General features: G+C 42.6%; 1 protein-coding gene across 4 annotated transcripts in view; it reads left to right on the top strand.

Moving 5' to 3' along the window:
• Positions 1 to 19,264, top strand: part of DVL1 (dishevelled segment polarity protein 1) — a 214,293-nt gene that overhangs the window by 182,383 nt on the left and 12,646 nt on the right. Inside the window, exons 10-15 of one of the 4 annotated variants that reach the window (XM_073656853.1) lie at positions 26 to 93; positions 3,872 to 4,021; positions 8,439 to 8,570; positions 14,057 to 14,224; positions 17,569 to 17,775; positions 18,476 to 18,523. In XM_073656853.1, coding sequence (XP_073512954.1) covers positions 26 to 93; positions 3,872 to 4,021; positions 8,439 to 8,570; positions 14,057 to 14,224; positions 17,569 to 17,775; positions 18,476 to 18,486 — 736 coding nt within the window. In that variant the 3' untranslated portion in view covers positions 18,487 to 18,523. The remainder of the gene's footprint in view (positions 1 to 25; positions 94 to 3,871; positions 4,022 to 8,438; positions 8,571 to 14,056; positions 14,225 to 17,568; positions 17,776 to 18,475; positions 18,524 to 19,264) is intronic. The other 3 variants (XM_073656849.1, XM_073656850.1, XM_073656852.1) reach the window with 3 other exon arrangements.

Raw genomic sequence — 19,264 nt, forward strand, 5'->3', positions numbered from 1 at the left:
TAATATTTGTCTTATTTTTTTCCAGGCCAATTAGCCTTACTGTAGCAAAATGTTGGGACCCCACTCCAAGAAGCTACTTCACCATTCCAAGAGGTAAGCAAAGCATGCAAGTCAGTGGCTTTATATATATATATATATATATATATATATATATATATATATATATATATGTATATATATATACACTACTGTTCAAAAGTTTGGGGTCACCCAGACAATTTTGTGTTTTCCATGAAAACTCGTACTTTTATTTATCAAATGAGTTGCAAAATGAATAGAAAATATAGTCCAGACACTGACAAGGTTAGAAATAATGATTTTTATTAGAAAGAATAATTTTCTCCTTCAAACTTTGCTTTCGTCACAGAATGCTCCTTTGCAGTAATTCCAGCATTGGAGACCTTTGGCATTCTAGCTGTTAATTTGCTGAGGTCATCTTGAGAAATATCCCCCCATGCTTCCTGAAGCCCCTCCACAAGTTGGATTGGCTTGATGGGCACTTTTTGCACACCATACGGTCAAGCTGCTCCCACAACAGCTCAATGGGGTTGAGATCTGGTGACTGCGCTGGCCCTCCATTACAGATAGAATACCAGCTGCCTGCTTCTTCCCTAAATAGTTCATGCAGAATTTGGAGGTGTGCTTTGGGTCATTGTCCTGTTGTAGGATGAAATTGGCCCCAATCAAGCGCTGTCCACAGGGTATGGCATGGCATTGCAAAATGGAGTGATAGCCTTCCTTATTCAAAATCCCATTTACCTTGTACAAATCTCCCACTTTACCAGCACCAAAGCAAACCCAGACCATCACATTACCTCCACCATGCTTGACAGATGGCGTCAGGCACTCTTCCAGCATCTTTTCAGTTGTTCTGCGTCTCACAAATGTTCTTCTGTGTGATCCAAACACCTCAAACTTTGATTCGTCTGTCCATAAACCTTTTTTCCAATCTTCCTCTGTCCAATGTCTGTGTTCTTTTGCCCATATTAATCTTTTCCTTTTATTAGCCAGTCTCAGATATGGCTTTTTCTTTGCCACTTTGCCCTGAAGGCCAGCATCCCAGAGTCGCCTCTTCACAGTAGACGTTGACACTGGCGTTTTGCGTGTACTATTTAATGAAGCTGCCAGTTGAGGAGCTGTGAGGCGTCGATTTCTCAAACTAGAGACTCTAATGTACTTGTCTTGTTGCTCAGTTGTGCAGCGGGGCCTCCCACTTCTCTTTCTACTCTGGTTAGAGCCTGTTTGTGCTCTCCTCTGAAGGGAGTAGTACACACAGTTGTAGGAAATCTTCAGTTTCTTGGCAATCTCTCACATGGAATAGCCTTCATTTCTAAGAACAAGAATAGACTGTCGAGTTTCACATGAAGGTTCTCTTTTTCTGGCCATTTTGAGAGTTTCATAGAACAAACAAATGTAATGCTCCAGATTCTCAACTAGCTCAAAGGAAGATCAATTTTATAGCTTCTGAAATCAGCCAAACCATTTTCAGCTGGGCTGACATACTTGTGCAAGGGCTTTCTAGGGTTTTCTAAACATCCATTAGCCTTCTTACACAGTTAGCAAACACAATGTACCATTAAAACACTGGAGTGGTTGTTGGAAATGGCCCTCTATACACCTGTGTAGATATTGCAATAAAAACAAGACGTTTGCAGCTAGAATAGTCATTTACCACATTAACAATGTATAGAGTGTATTTCTGATTCATTTAATGTTAGCTTCATTGAAATAAAAAATGTGCTTTTCTTTAAAAAAATAATGAAATTTCTAAATGACCCCAAACTTTTGAACGGTAGTATATATTTTTTTTAAGTTCTGTTATTCTGGTTATAAAAAGCCCAATTGTACAGCCGTTAATTAGATCTCTTGATTTAGTAAAAATCTGACCGGGCATGGAGGATACAGGCAGCAAGTGTTCATCCTGGTTTTGTTTTAGACATATAACATTTATCAACTCAGCACAGGAAATAATCCTGAGAATGGGGGTCCTGTATCCACCATGTGATTGGAGAGGTCCTGCTCCCTTCACCCCTATACATTGATATGAATGTTAGTATGCATGCTTGAACAACGCTCCCTTAAATATCGAAATGAGATACATGGGGATCACAGGACCAGTGAGGGCTTTTATGCAAAACTATGTGTCTCCATGGTAACAGACTACAAGTTCTCTGTAGTCTGATGTTGCCGTCATGTTCTTTTTTTATCTGTCTCCTGCTTTTTTTCTAACATACTAAACATACTTAATTAAGGTTGGCAATAAGTAAGTAATAGATGAAAGGAATGACCAAAAGATCTGACTACACAGAGTTTATAGGAAATCTGTTATCAGACTCATTGGGCTGCATTGGAGCTGTAGACATAAACATTGTAAGTAGGATATATTTAAAGGGGTTGTCCGGGACTTTAACATTGATGGCCTAGTCTTAGGATAAGTCATCAATATCTGATCGGTGGGGGTGCGACACCCGATACCCCACCAATCAGCTGTTCCCAGTGTCAACAGCGGCGGGAGCTGCAGAGCTCCATCAGTGGAATAGTGGCCGTGGCCAGGTACTACACATCCGCCCTCTATTGATTTGAATGGGGGGTACATGTGCAGTACCTGGCCGCGGCCACTATACTGTCAATGGAGCTGTGCAGCTTCGCAACTGAGCAGTTCCCGCCGACGCCAGGAACAGCTGATCAGCGGGGCTACCGGGTGTCGCACCCCCACCGATCAGACATTGATGACCTATCCTAAGGATGATGAATTATTTAACAATAGATTAGCCCCTCCTGCATTTTTGAGCTGCCCCGCATAATCTATCAATAAGCAGATTATGACCCCCAATTCATAACAGTTTTCTCCTAAATTTTTTCTTAAAGCTGTTTTAAATATTGCGTTGGTTATATTACAACTTGTAATTTTTGCATTTTTTAAATCAGTTTTGACCAACTGGTCAAAGTTTAGCAGCCAGTAAATTTCTAACATTACTCCACAAAAGTGATGTAAAATACAGCAGAAACATACTGCAGTCTGTTACTGGAGTATATTTTTTTATGTTAATGCACAATAGTATAAATGTGCAAAATTCCTTAAAGGGAATCTGGCAGCAGGTTTTTGCTATTTAGTCTGAGAGCTGCACGATGTAGCGACTGAGACCCTGATTCCAGTGATATGTCACTTACTAGGCTGCTTGCTTTAGTTTCAATCAAATAAGCATTTTATTAGCAGGAGATAATCACTACAGAAATAGTTGGAGCTAGTCCTCTTGTTCTGTATAACTCTGTCCCTACCAATTGCTGGGATCTTTCTGCCTATGCACAGTGTACACAGAAAGCTGCCAATCAGGGATGTGGGCGGGGTTATACAGAGCTCAGCATTCCGAGCTCTGTAACAGATAAAACAGTGATTTTATCAAAACTGCAGCAAGCAGCCGAGTAAGTGACACATTGCAGGAATCAGGTTATCTGCCCTTACATTATGCTGCTCTCAGATGGGGTAGCAAAAAACTGATTACAGATTCCCTTTAAGTTGTGCATGATTCTTACACCCGTCATCAAGACTGGTGTGTAATATGCCGATTTGGATGAATTTGGTCCTACGTGTAGATGGACTGATAAGCAATCAATAAGAAGCTCTATAAAGGGAAAACAAAGAGCGTCTCAAGACAACTGATCAATATACTCAGTTCTTGGAAGAGAATTGCGTTGAAAATTTTAATTGACTGGAAATCACTCCATGTACTTAAAACTAAAACATCAGGTGGATAATGGAGAAATGCAAGCTGACATTACACATCTTACAATGTAACTAATTGTGTCCTTCTCTCCTTTCATTGTAGTAACTTTCTCTTCTTTTTTATTTCTCCCCCATGTCCAATTGTAGCGGAACCCGTGAGACCGATAGACCCGGCTGCCTGGATCACTCATACCTCAGCCCTGACGGGAACATACCCCCGTTACGGTATGGGCCCCTCCATGAGTATCATCACATGCACCAGCTCCTCATTAACAAGCTCTATACCTGAGTCGGAAAGTAAGTCACACTGCAGCCCCCACACTGAGCGCAGGACTGGTCCTGCTCCGGGGCCGCAGTGTAACCCAAACCCACAATCCTGCCAAGCAGAAGGACGTGGTGGTCATCCTGTGTCCTGTTTGCCACTTCCAAGTAGATCATCTAACTGATAATGCTGCTTAAATCCGATTAGAGGCTACTAGAATGGTGGAGAGCAGACGTGGGCTGATCATGCCTGTTATGCTGAATAGGAACTACAATTGGTGCAACCTGTGGCCCAAGAGATAAGTGGGCCACCTCCACCTCCAAAGCAGCGAGCAGCTTCTGTCCCAGACACATAGAGGTGCATTATGAGGAAGTATCTGACTGCAAAGGGTGCCCTTTTACTCAGGTGTCCTCTTCTATCTGTGTCTGCCCCTGTTAGTCTAGGGTCACACAACAGTATTATCTCTCATCCGAGAGAATCGGACGGATTATGCTAATCAGAGTTTGATCAGAGTGGGATCCGATTTTCTCGGAAGAAGAAGATGAACAAATAGTCTCCATCTTCTCCATTGTTTTAGTTTGTGGAAATTGAACTGCACTCAGATGTCATCCAAGTGCAGTTCGACGTGTTCCATGGAGTCATTGACTTGCGTGGTCGAGTGCGACCTGATACTCCTCGGATACGACTCAGGCACGCTGCAAGTCTTTCTTCGGACCGTTCTGGTCCGAGAAAAAAATTGGACATGTGCCTGGTCCCATAGAATAGCATTGGTCCGAGTACAATCCGATGTTTTGTCGGACCGAAAATACGGTCATGTGCACAAGCCCTTGAAGGATGAATTTTTTCCTAGAGGCATGTCTGAATTGCTCTGTGCTAACAAAAACAGATTCATTAAACGGATGACATTACAGATGACCATCTGTTACGATCCATCTTCCATAGACCATGATGTTAAATAAAAACGAATCAAAAAAGTTGTGCAGACAACGTTTTTGAATTTGTTTCAAAAAACAGATAGCTGACGGAAAAGCATTCCTTTTTATGAACCATTATGAATGGGTTCTGTAATTGGATGTTTCATTTAATTTTTTTTTTCTCTCCAAGCGGATCATAAAAATGGAAATAAAAACAGACATATAAGTGGGGCCTTAGGGTGCTTTCACATTGCGTTTAGACACCCGTTCTGTGGCCGCTGCAAAACGGGTATGCGTCGACAGGGCCATAGACTATAATGGTGCCGACAGAGCGAACATGCTCTCTGCCATGCATCATCTTTGGGAGTATACACCTACTGGAGGTGGACATCCAGACGCGGTCTACTACTTCTGAGTGTCCACCTCCAGTAGGCGTACACGCCCGAAAATGATGCATGTCGCCACTATTATAGTCTATGGCTCCATCGGTGCATACGTCCAAATCCAGATGGGGCCACTGAACATTTGCCTAACCGCAATGTGAAAGCACCCTTAGAGATTTGCCTGCCGGTGGATGCCCTTACCCCATCATCTCAGTTGAGCTGTAGGCATACCAATGCTTTACACCTGTCCAGAGACCACAAATGTAATTTGGGCTAGGTACTTACACGGCCTTACAGGAGTCAAGAGGGTGTCGCTGCTCATGGTGAGTCCTTCTCTATCTGCATTTCAGTGTACTTTTTGCCCTGGGACCCTTAAATGTTTGAATGTCCCAAAAAACATATCCACCCATGGCCAATAACTCCTGAAGGGGGCGGCCATAAATAAGGTCAATTATATGTAGCTGTAGCCAATAGATGCAGAGAACTGATCAAGGAGGGTGTGGGTTTGGCAACTACCGTTGACACTTCAGAGCAGCAGTGGTTGTGTGTCTTGAAGGGGCCTGGCCTTAATTGGGATAACACCTGAGAAAACAAGCAATCTGGGACATTGGAGTGAACCGTAGGGGCCCATGTTACATAGTTGGTTAGTTGACATGGAAATCTCACCTCTTACCAGTTGGCCGTATGGCAGAGGTTCACTAGTAGACTATAAAGAGCTGACGGAGCGGTTCTGGGGGCACTGAGGTGTAGGTTCTCTTTATTGTCTAGGATAATTGCTCCGTGGGAGTCAGGTAACAGATTCCTTTGGTTTTGCCTTTTCCCCTCATCAGAAGACAGTTTTACTCCTTGTCGAGGGTCTAAAGTCATGATTCTCAGGTCAGAGAGGGAGGTGATGCCAGATCATCTTTCTTTGTAACCGTGATCTGTTTTCTTAAATCCTGTGACATGGATGACCTGTGCTGGGTATTGTCCACTTGTTGTCACCTTAAAGATAAATGGTGCCATGTTGACCACACAGGGTTCACATTTCTGAGGGCAGCAGACATAAAAACTCAATGACCTGTGTAGACCATGACACCTGTGGTTAGAGGAGACTTCAGAGCTGGATAGAAACTAGTAGCAGAGAAAAACATTTATGAGGAGTAGGGTATTTTTGATGAGGCAACTCCGTTAAGGGACAACTCAAATTTTCCTGCATATAATTCCTCCAGGTTCTCCTCTCGACAGCAGAAAAAGGCTTGATAAATCAGCCACCAAATCAGACCTAGTGATGGGGTAGGGGATTATGGATGAAACCTCCACTACATACCCTACCCCGATTGAGGTCTGACTTTAGTAGACATACATTTGATGTGTTCCACGTTTACCTACTTACCCATCTGAAGGTTGGCCTTGCTTTGCATGGATACTGTGAGAGCAATTAATGGTGGCTGTAATCTGGAAAGAAAGATCCTACAAGATCTTTTAACAATCATCATGGAAATCAATGATGTAAGGCTGAAGGACATGATTGTACTTCCCCTCATCTGAATTACTGATACCTAATTTTCGATCCTGTAATCACAAAATTGTCATTAATTCGTTTTTCTGTTGAGGTAAATCCTATCTCGATGAATGACAACACTTATTACACTATGTCACAGTCTTTAGTAGCACAATAAACTGGTGCCACGTTTTTAACAGAGCTCCAAACATAACACAGAGATTCATTTATTATATGGGTGTTGTAGAATAGTAAACTGAGGTAATAAGCAAGTGCCCCGAGATAATTAGACTGTGTGCTGTGTGGCAATAAGATTGTGTTGTAAGATATTAAGATAGAATTATGAGATAATAAGAATACGTTTGTGCTGTGTGACAATAAGGTAGTGCTGTAAGGTAATAAGCCAGTGCCTGAGATATCAATCCAATGTTTCAGGTAATAAGTAAGTGCCTTGAGATAAGTAAATTCTGTAAGATGATAAGCTTGTGCTCTAAGCTAATACCCATGTTATGCGGTAATAAAGTAGAGCTATATAAGCTAATCTTCTGAGATAATAAGTCTGTGCTGTTTGGTAATAAAGTAGTGCTGTAAGATAACAAGCTAGTGCCCTGAGATAATAACCCCATTTTTTCAGGTAATAGATCAGTGATCTGAGATAATAAGTCAGTGTTCTGAGATAACAAGCCAATGCTTTGAGATAACAATCCAGTGCTCGGAGATAATAACAGTGCTGTGTGATAATAAGGTAGTGCTGTAAGGTAATAAGCTAGTACCTTGACATAGATATCCAATGTTTTCTTCTAATAAGTCAGTGCTCTAAGTTAATAAGATAGTATTCTGATATTGCAGCAGTACTGTGTGGTAATAAGGTTAATGGTATAAGGTAATAATCTAGTGTTGTGAGATAATATATCTGTGCTGTGTGGTAATAAGGTAGCGATGTAAGATAATAAGCCAGTTCCATGAGATAGTAATATAATGTTTTCAGGTAATAAATCAGTGCTCTGAGTTAATAAGTTAGTGCTCTGAGATAATAAGTTAATGCTGTGAGATAATAAGCTATGGCTATAAAATAATACCTATTCTATGTTGTAATAAGGTAGAGCTGTAAGGTATTAAGCTAGTGTCGTGAGATAATAAGTCTGTGTTGTTTGATAATAAAGTAGTGCTGTAAGGTAATAAGCTAGTGCCTTGAGATAATAATCCAATGCTTTCAGGTAATAGATTAGTGCCCTGCTCTGAGATAATAAGTCGGTGTTATGAGATAATGAGCTAATGCTATGAGATAACCCAGTGATCTGGGATAATAACAGTGCAATTTGGCAATAAGGCAGTGCTGTATGGTAATAAAATAGTGTCCTGAGTTAGTAAGTAAATTTTTTGAGATAATAAGCAAGTGCTGTAAGGTAATCAGCTAAGGCTCTGAGATTATAAGCCAGAGCTTGGCATAATGAGTTATCATGTCTGACCAGCAGTTTTAAAGAGGTTCTTTTCATATTGTTACTCTTGTTAGGTTTAATGTATTTTATGTTTAATATATTTTATATACCATAACAAATCCACATAAAGCCATTTGTATCTTGGGTGTGTTGGTCATCGAGCACATTTCTCTTTGGACTATAGTTTCCCTTTAATTATGAGGTTTTTACACTTTTACCTTATTTTATTGCAGAACTAGAAGAGTCTTCTCTATCCGTGAAGAGCGACATGGCGACTATAGTGAAAGTAATGCAACTGCCAGATTCAGGACTGGAAATTCGGGACCGTATGTGGCTAAAGATTACAATATCGAATGCGGTCATTGGTAGGTCGACCCCCTATAATGAAACAACCTCATTGCCCATCATTATGCTATTCCATTTCACTGGCCATGAATCTGTGGAAAGTAAAAAATGTGGAAAGCAAAAATATCTAAAAAGTTTGACTTTCTCATCAAATTTCTAAATGTCCTAAAATATTGGTTTCTGACCTAACCAATCATCACTTTTATTGCTGTTAACTCTTGGGTATAGTAATAGATCACAGACTGCACATGAGTCAACAGTGTGATGCAGCAGCAAAAAAGGCAAAAACAGTTCTGGGATGTATTAAGAGAAGCATAGAGTCTAGATCACGTGAAGTAATTATCCCCCTCTACTCCTCCTTGGTCAGACCTCATCTGGAATACTGTGTCCACTACTGTCTACAAATATCTGAAGGGATGTCACAGTGTAGAGGGATCATCCTTATTCTCGTTTGCACATGGAAACACGAAGAGAAGATACAGATTAGATATTATAAAAAAAAATTTGATCGTGAGGGTGATCAATGAGTGCAACAGGCGGCCACGAGAGGTGGCGAGTTCTCCTTCAATGGAAGTCTTCATACAGAGGCTGGACTGACATCTGTCTGAGATGGTTTAGTGAATCCTGCGTTGAGCAAGGGGTTGGACACGATGATCCTGGAGACCCCCTCCAACTCTAACAATCTATTATTCTATGATTCTAAATCTACAGAAAAAACGCTGAAAGAATTGACAGATTTAAATCTGCACCAAATTTGGAAGTCATAAATAAGCAACTTGTGCATGAGACTTCAGGATTCTCATTCACTTTGCTGAGACTAGGAAATCCTTCAGGTTTTCTGACAAAAAGGCGCCGAAAATGCAACATGTTCACAGACCTTGAGGTTTGGACAGTGGCACCACCTCATCCATAGCAGTCTAGATGGCAGCAGGCACATAATATATCCCCATGACTGCTTTCCTGGATCCATCCTCTTCTGCGCAGGCGCTAAGATGTAGAGTATTCTGCTGCTTGTACAGTTGAAACCAGAAGTTTACATACACTATATAAAAAGACACATATCATGTTTTTCTCAATATCTGACATGAAATCAGAATAAATCTTTCCTGTTTAGGTCAATTAGGATTACCATACTTTTTAATATTTGCCAAATGCCAGAATAATGAGAGAGAGAGAGAATGTTTTAAGGCATTTTTATTACTTACTGCAAAGTCAAAAGTTTACATACACTAAGATAATTATGTCTTTAAACAATTCTGAACTGCCCATATAGTGATGTCATGTATTTGGAAGCTTCTGATATTTTTTTTGCCAACGTCTGAGTTAATTAGAGACACACCTGTGTATGTATTTTAATGAACATCTGAAACACACTGCTTCTTTGTGTAGCATCATAGGAAAGTCTAAAGAAATCAGCCAAGATATTAGGAAGAGAATTGTGGACTTTCACAAGTCTGGCTCATCCTTGGGTACAATTTCAAGATACCTGAAGGTGCCTCATTCATCTGTACATACAATTATACTCAAGAGATGAACGTGCTTTGTTCCGACATGTGCATATCAACCCAAGGACAAAAGCAAAAGACCTTTTGAAGATGATGGCGGAAGCTGGTAAGATTGTGTCAATAACCACAGTGAAACGAGTACTGTATCAACATGGGCTGAAAGGCCACTCTGCTAGGAAGAAGCCATTACTCCAAAAGAAACATAAAAAATCCAGATTAATGTTTGCAAATGCACACAAGAACAAAGACCTTAATTTTTGGAGACATGTCCTGTGGTCTGATGAAACAAAAATTGAACTTTTTGGGCATAATGACCATCGTTATGTTTGGAAGAAAAAGGGAGATTCTTGGAAAACTAAGAACACCATCCCAACTGTGAAACACAGGGGTGGCAGCATCATGTTGTGAGGTTGTTTTGCTGCAAGAGGGACTGGTACACTTCAGAAAATAGATGGCATCATGAGAAAAGAAGATTATGTGGCAAAACTGAAGCAACATCTCAAGACATCAGCAAGGAAGTTAAAGCTTGGGCTGAAATGGACCTTCCAAATGGACAATAACTCAAAGCATACTGCCAAAATGGTAACAAAGTGGTTTAAGGATAGCAAAGTGTTACGCTCGCGCCCGGACTGACTGGCGTGAGCGTGATTACTGATCCCACTGTACCATGAACCGAGGAGTGCCTGGAGGGGCGTAACTAAGTATCAACCCGACAGGGGGGGTACTGGCAAGCACGGCTGGAGTGCTGACAGGGAGGCACTAGCAGGTTGGAGCGCAGGCTGGATAGGGTCCAGTACAGACTGGGATTCAGGAACAGAACCGCAGATTTGGGAGACAAGCAGAGCAGAGACGAACCGCTGGAGCGGTGCACAAGGTAGAGCAGAGAGATACCGCCGGAGCAGTGAGCAAGGCAGAGCAGGGCGAAACCGCCGGAGCAGTGGGCAAGGCAGAGCAGGAGAAACCGCCAGAGCGGTGAGCAAGGCAGAGCAGGGCGAAACCACCGGAGCGGTGAGCAAGGCAGAGCAGGAAGGTACCGCTGGAGCGGTGAGCAAGGCAGAGCAGAGCGAAACCGCCGGAGCGGTGAACAAGGCAGAGCAGAGAGGACAGGGCTCTGTTCACACTGAACAGACTGCAAGGGACAAGCAGAACAAGATACACACAAGGTACTTGCAATGAAGTAGCGAGTGGACTCTAAACTCGCAACAGAAGTACAGAGACAACGAGTAGGAGTTAGGTGCAGGTTCAGAGACTGCAGGAAAAGGGAAGGTACGGACACAGAGACAAACAGGCTAGGAGAGTGTTCAGACAGGAACTGACACTGCAACAAGATACAGGAGCGAGTCTGGGTATACGGCCTCCAGTATGGCGGACAAACAGGCTAGGAGAGTGTTCAGACAGGAACTGACACTGCAACGAGATACAGGAGCAAGTCTGGGTATACGGCCCCCAGAGAGGCGAAAACAGGCTAGAAGACACAGAAAACAGGTCTGGGAATACAGCCCCCAGAATGGCAGGACAGGCAGAAACAGAACAGGACCTGGCAACTTCAGAGTAGGAGCACACTGAAATTAGTGTTGCTCAGGCACCACCTACAGGGAGGAATGGGTTTAAATATCCTGTGACTCACAGCGATAGGCTGGGGACGCATTAGGAGTGTGCCCACAGCAGCTATAAGAATCAGGAAGTAACCGGGCCACCGCCCTAAGCAAACAGACCAGAGGCAAGCACATAGTATGAACAGGAGCAAGACTAGCAGACTGGACTGAAGGTTAAGATTGCGATCTTGCATAGTGGGAGGTGGTGCACTATGCAAGCACGCCGCCAGGTATGTTACACAAAGTCAATGTTTTGGAGTGGTCATCACAAAGCCCTGATCTCAATCCTATTGAAAATTTATGGGTAAAGCTGAAAAGGCTGCGAGCAAGGCGACTTACAAACCTGGATCAGTTACACCTGTTTTGTCAGGAGGAATGGGCCCAAATTCCGACCAACTATTGTGAGACGCTTGTGGAAGGATATCCCAAACGTTTGACCCAAGTCATTCAGTTTAAGGGCAATGGTACCAAATACTAATGAAATGTATGTAAACTTTTGACTTTGCAGTAAGTAATAAAAATGCCTTAAAACATTCTCTCTCTCTCATTATTCTGGCATTTGGCAAATATTAAACATCATGGTAATCCTAATTGGCCTAAAACGGGAACGGTTTATTCTGATTTCATGTCAGATGCTGAGAAAAACATGCATATATAGTGTATGTAAACTTCTGGTTTCAACTGTATATACAGTATAGACATGTGTGTGCTGAATGCAGAGGACTGAGCCACCATCTTCACTTCTATGGATGTTGTGGTGCCACTGTCTAATGTTTATGCTGCTTATCAGGAGCATTAAAATGCAACGCTTGGATAAGTAAAGGAGTTTTAGAATTGGTTAGGTGAGAATACAACAGTTTAGGGTATTTTTTGGACTAATTTCCAGAAACGACCCAAAGGATGGTAGAGATAGGTGAAAGACAAGTAGGTGGAAAGTTGCACTGAACTGCTCGGCCACAACAAGGGTGCACCGATCTCCTGTGCTTGGTTTGAACAGTCATTTTATGCTGATAGATTCACACGGTGACAATCCTTTTCCATATGCCTTCCTGGGTAGATCTCTTGATCTATTACATACAGTAGATGACCCTTCATTTTTTCTGTATTGATCACTATTTGCCTGCGGCAGCTCTTGTGTGAAAAATAAAAAGATCGACTAATATGAGACAATCCGTTTAATATGTATTAGATGATCTAATAAAGATTAATTTGGTATTTGCACACACATTACGGATTGAATCTTCTGAGACGATGATCAAGAGTTAAGTGCGTGTGACCAGCAGTAATTAAACTCAAACTCTCCGCAAGGATCGGTGTAACCAAGAAGGGGTTAAAGGTTGCGGGTGTATCACTTACATGCCCGGATCACTTTCTGCTTTCCTCCTTTGAGTCGGACAGCTGTACATGTGTGATTATTTGTCACTGTGTGAGGTCTATTGTAAAGTAGTGAGAACACAAAAGGGTTCCCGCACATACCAGTTCATGTGTATTGTCGGGATAATTATCGTCTTCTGCTTAGACCATTACTTTTGAATATAAACCAAACAGACCTATAATTACCATACCTACAGCACCGTACACAGATGTATCCACTCCCATCAGTCCGCCATGACACGGTCCCCCCATCACAGCTACTAGACCACATACAGTCATGGCCGAAAGTGTTGACACCCTTGTTCCAGTAAATGAAGTATTTCTCCCTGAAAACTATTGCAGTTACACATGTTTTGTTATACAGATGTTTATTTCCTTTGTGTGTTTTGGAACAACACAAAAAAACAGGAAAAAAAATGGCAAATTAGACATAATTTCACACAAAACCCAAAAAATGTGCCGGCAAAATTGTTGGCATATTTCCAAAATTGTGGGTAAACAACTTTGCTTCAAGCATGTGATGCTCGTTCAAAGTCGCCTGTGGCAAGTAACACAGGTGTGGGCAATATGAAAATCACACCTGAAACCAGATAAAAAGGGGAGAAGTTGACTCAATATTTGCATTGTGTGCCACACTAAGCATGGAGAACAGAAAGAGGATAAGAGAACTGTCTGAGGACTTGAGAAAGTCCACACAAAGGAAATAAACGTGTAATTGCAATAATTTTTTGGGAGAAATACTTCATTTTCTGGAACAATTTCAAAAATGCCAACACTTTTGGCCATGACTGTATTGTATTGCAGGGTTGCTCAAAGAGAGAGCTTCTTAGGCCTCATTCAGAAAAAAAGGACAATACACTAATTCTATCCATGTTTCATCAAGTGCTGCCTGTTTTTTTATGCCAGAAGAAGCTTTGATTTTTTTTTCCCATAGGTGAAAAATGGATGCATGCAACAAAAATGGATGAACATACATTGCAGTATTGGACTCTATGACACCTACATTTCATTTGGTTTTGGTTGACCCCCCAGGTGCCGATGTCGTAGACTGGTTGTACACTCACGTAGAAGGCTTCAAAGAGCGGCGAGAAGCTAGAAAATATGCCAGCAGTATGTTGAAGCATGGCTACCTCAGACACACGGTTAACAAGATCACCTTCTCAGAACAGTGCTACTACGTATTTGGAGACCTGTGTGGTAGTAAGTACCGAATCCACCCTACCTTTCATATAGTAGTGAGAGGGGTTATGATAGATCACTGGACCCCAGAATTTGGAATTTCAGCTGTTGCAAAACTATCACTCTCAACATGTTCTGACAGCCCAAAGTTGTAGTTTTGCATCCACTGGAAGGTCATTGTGATAAATGCTCTGACTGACAATGGCTGAAGATCACAGCCCTAAGCCATAGTGTCCCATTGCTCAATAGATGTATTGTGTATTATCACTCAATGTAAGCAAAATATATTTATATCACAACATATAATTTTTCCAAAGCGAAGATTTAGCTTAGAGAAGAGTCCTGTATGTTAATTCAATCAGATTTTATATTTAAGGGGTCTCCTACATTGAGCCCAAAGCTGAGGATACTTTCAACTGTTTAGGCCGGTAATACCTAAGGAAAGAGGATCTCCAGATTGTACCAAGAAAGACTATAAGAAACAAGTACAAAATGACTACAAGCAGCAGCTCTTTCCCGGAGGACCAAGAATATCCCTGCATTACACATCAGCCCATTGATTTCAATAGGTTTTGTGTACTGCTTTATTTCGCCTGTGGGGGCACTGCAGGGACACTGAACACTTGCTGCCAGGGTTCTCCACAGATCACAGCTGATCGATGATCAGTTTATCATCAGGGGTTCATTTTAATAAACTGGACTTTGAAGTGAAGTTTAATATGAGATTTAAAGAGGACTTGTCACCAGGCCAAAAGTGGACAGATTTTGCTCTTATTTTCTTCCCGCTCCTCCCCTGAATATTCAGGTTCTTTTTTTTTTAAATCCACCATATGGTTCCAAAAATAAGGACCTTTTTATTTACAAGGGGCGTGGCTCACAGGTTCCTCTGGGGCGTGGCTCACAGGTTCCTCTGGGGCGTGGATCAAAGTATCCTCTGGGGCGTGGATCACAGTATCCTCTGGGACATGGATCACAGTATCCTCTGGGGTGTGGCTCACGCAATCCACTGGAGCGTGGCTCACAGTATCCTCTGGGGCGTTTCTCACAGTATCCTCTGGGGCGTGGCTCACAGTATCCTCTGGGGCATGGATCACAGTATCCTCTGGGGCGTTTCTCACAGTATCCTCTGGGGTGTGGCTCACAGTATCCTCTGGGGCATGGATCACAGTATCCTCTGGGGCGTTTCTCACAGTATCCTCTGGGGCGTGGCTCACAGTATCTTCTGGGGCATGGATCACAGTATCCTCTGGGGCGTTGATCACGCAATCCTCTTGGGCATGGCTCACAGGATCCTCTGGGGCGTGGCTCACGTGATCCTCTGGGGGCGTGGCTCACGTGATCCTCTGGGGCGTAAAGACCATAAAAATATTCACTAAATAAAAAGGCCCATATCTCTTGAACCATTTGATGGATTAAAAAAAAACAAGAAGAAAAAAACAGAATCCTTAGGGGAGCAGTGGGAATAACAGAGCAAAAATGGGCCACTTTTGACCTGATGACAGGTCCTCTGTAATATAATCTCTGTGCCCTTAAGGACTCAATGTGCTTCTGTATATGAGTAGAAGATAACTTTTTAGTCAATTCTGATTCAAAATGGATTAGAGGTACCATATAGCGGTGCACGGAGCCATACAGCCTCCATATAGCCCCTTATTGGACTAGTTACATGAACTAATAAGAGGATGGGGAGGTAGTATGGGAATTGGATAATATTGGATAATATTGTCATGAGCCCCATCTAGTATTAGGATTAATTTGTGAGATTGGGTTTATATGTGGTACTGCACATACATCTTTGATCTGTGTCTACAGCAATGGGACACTACATAAGGATCATGTTGACATGCCTGTCTATTTTCCTATTCCTCCGTCTCATCACGTTGCTGGCTATTGTCGTTTGTCTGTATACAGAGTAGCCCTCTGGTTAGAATTTGTCATGTTTGGTGCAAACACCATCACTACACCATGTGCTGAACATCAGGGTTCTTAACCTGTGCCATACAGACCCGAGGGCTGTAGGATCCTTCTGTGATTCAGAGGTTTCTGTAGTTGGCATCACATTTGCCCAATATTTAACCACTTATAAATGACAAATGGGTAGGACGCACACTCATCATTATAAAATGTGTAATCATTACTTATAAAAAAGCAGGTTGGGCCAGTAACTCACAACCTAAAGACCCCCATACACATTGGATAAAAGTCAGCCAAACCCCCCGATTACAGCATATAATCTGCATGGGGGCCTCCTGACTGTCCGCCAACAAATCATGTAGGATTGGTCTGTCGGAATTCAGTCACTCGATCCTTTTGTTCTCTTTGAGACTGACCGGTACTAGATGACTCTGGCAGCGGCTGTCTCATAGAAAACACATGAATGCACAGCTGAGTTGGCCGTCCCTGTATATGGAGGTCTCGGGAGAGATGGCCGTCACGTGAATGATCATTTGGGTGCTAAGGACAGGTGCTGATGACGGTCATCTCCCGTAGATGTCCTAGTGAGAAAAGGGGTATTCCCATTTATTGATGTTAAGACATATCGTTAGGAGTCAGTCACCTGGGACCCCTGCTAATTCCAAAAACAATGGGTCCACCACCAGGGAATTACTAGTGAATGGAGCTTTGTTGCAGTTCCATGTGCAGCGGTTGGATGGGATCACCATTGTCCATGAAGGAGCCACAGCACCCAAATTTTCTGCGGATAGATGATACATGTCTGATCACGGGGGGTCCCACTGCTTGGATGAACATCAATCATGAGAACAGGGGTCCTATATCTTCTGGTGAATGTCTATGGGACGGATAAAAATATTCAAACACTTTCCTCGGCTTTCTATATCATAGAGCTGAACTCCACCATTCAAGTAGGTGATTACCCAGTGATTAAACACTGATAAGATATAAACCTGGGACCACCATGAACAATAAGTTATGCAAACTTTACAGCTTATTTGATTGCCCCGGAATTAAAAAGGTTAAGAACCCACTAACAATGTAAAGCGGCATTGTGTTTGGTCTGCCTTGTAGTCCTTTGTGATGGCACCTCAACCCTTTACTGTAGATCCCATCAAGGTCATATTCGTGAACCCAACTCTATTATAGACGTGGTTGGCCACCATATCTCCAATAAACATACTGAAATATTAATTTTTAAAAGAAAATGGAGTTTATAGTCTCATGGTTGGTTGCCAAAAGTGGAGACATCCATGTTGCTCTCCAGCTCAATGACAATGGCACCTATTACTCGTGATATCATTGTACAGTTACATGGTATTTACGAGTAGCCACCATATTTGTTTCATTTACAATGTAGGATCATATATACGTCCAGAAATAACTGATAGTCCTTTGTATTTGCTCATCAGATGTGGCAGCACTGAATCTTAACGATGGGTCCAGTGGGGCATCTGATCAGGACACACTGGCTCCCCTCCCGCAGTCAGCTGCTCCCTGGCCAATAGGTCAGGGGTATCCCTACCAGTATCCTCTAGCACCACCCTGCTTCCCCTCGACATACCAAGAGCCAGGATTCAGCTATGGCAGTGGCAGTGCTGGAAGCCAGCACAGTGAAGGTAAGTCCTAGAGGCCTCTCCTGTGCCCCCGTTACCTTTTTTGTTGCCTGTGCTTCATGCTTTTTTTGCATTTCCGTTGTGCATGCATAACTTTCCCACGTCATAAGCTTCCACGGTGTGACCATCTGTTGGCATTATCCATAGTGTGACTTTCATTCTTGAACTCCAAATGGATCAGTACTGCCTCCTGTGGACGGATGAAGCCACGCATTGCTCACCTTGAGAATGCGCACCCACCACGGGCAGTCTGTGGTGCATCCTAACCGGGTTATGCCGATGCACCGGGCATGAAAGCAGCATGATCATTGTGATCAGATTGGAATAACCTTCCTCTATTTCAATCAGGGGTGCAAAGAGTTTATTAAAAGTTTGCATGAGCAAGGCAGATTAGACCATAGAAAGTTGAAGAGTTGCTGGTTAGTGCAGTTGCACAAGATTAAAAAACTCCTTTGTTGCAGACACAGCGTCACACCTGCCCGTGGGTTGTGTCTGGTATTGCAGCTCAGTTACAATACACTCACAAAAATCGAAAAAGGAGCAAGGTTTTTTTTTAACCCTGTGCAACCCTTTTACACAAGGACAAGGTTATTCAGGTGTGTGTTCTTCTACAGTGCAATAAGAAAATAATCTGCTCCTTTATCCCTTGCTGTATCCTCTGCAACTAGTAACTGTGTTATTCCCTTGTTTTGTGCTGAGCAAGCATTAGACTGAAGGATGCATGGAAGGAATGGAGGAATCTAGGTCATCGGTAAGATTGCAACTTTGACCTTAACACTAGAGTCCAAGCATGTAAATTCAGATATCCTGTGGTCCTTCCTTCACCCTCCTAAGACCATTCCCACCCCACACCTCCAAGCAACCACAATGCCAACCGTCCTTTCCTACTCAATAGTTTTTCCTGGAAAGCAACACAATGGCCGTCCTATTTGCCGGAAACCCAAGCATGGTCCTGTTCACGTGAATTGGGCTTGCTGTAGTTCCTTGTAGAGGCGGCAGTGCAAGGAAGACTTGGACGGGGATACAGCACCAAATCCGGATTGCATCCCCATAATTAACATGATCAGTTGCCGTCCCAGAAGTTAGAACCCCATTAATCACAAATCGGGAATTCCCATTTATTGCCCAATTGGGAATTGCCATTTATTGACATCGAGGCTTCTGTCTCAACCTCCAAAAATTAGTATTCGGACATGGCCCCAGGGTGCAGCAGTTGTGATAAGATCACAGTCTTGTAGATTGCAGATCTCTGAATGCTGAGCTGTGTATAACCTGCCCACATCACGGATTGGTCGCTTTCTGTGTACACTGTGCATAGGCAAAAAGCTGCTAATCAGTGGTGGAGACCGGGTTGGACTAGTAGGCACGAGACATCTAGTCCTGTAGCGACAATAGCCTGCTGATAAAACACTGATTTTATTGAAACAGCAACACAGTAAGTGACATTGTGTCAATCAGGGTCTCAGCCCCTACACTATGCTGCTCTAGAATT

This window comes from Phyllobates terribilis, unplaced genomic scaffold, assembly GCF_046119375.1.
Source record: "Phyllobates terribilis strain yellow unplaced genomic scaffold, ASM4611937v1 Scaffold_12__6_contigs__length_324123572, whole genome shotgun sequence".
NCBI classification, from domain to species: Eukaryota; Metazoa; Chordata; class Amphibia; order Anura; family Dendrobatidae; genus Phyllobates; species Phyllobates terribilis.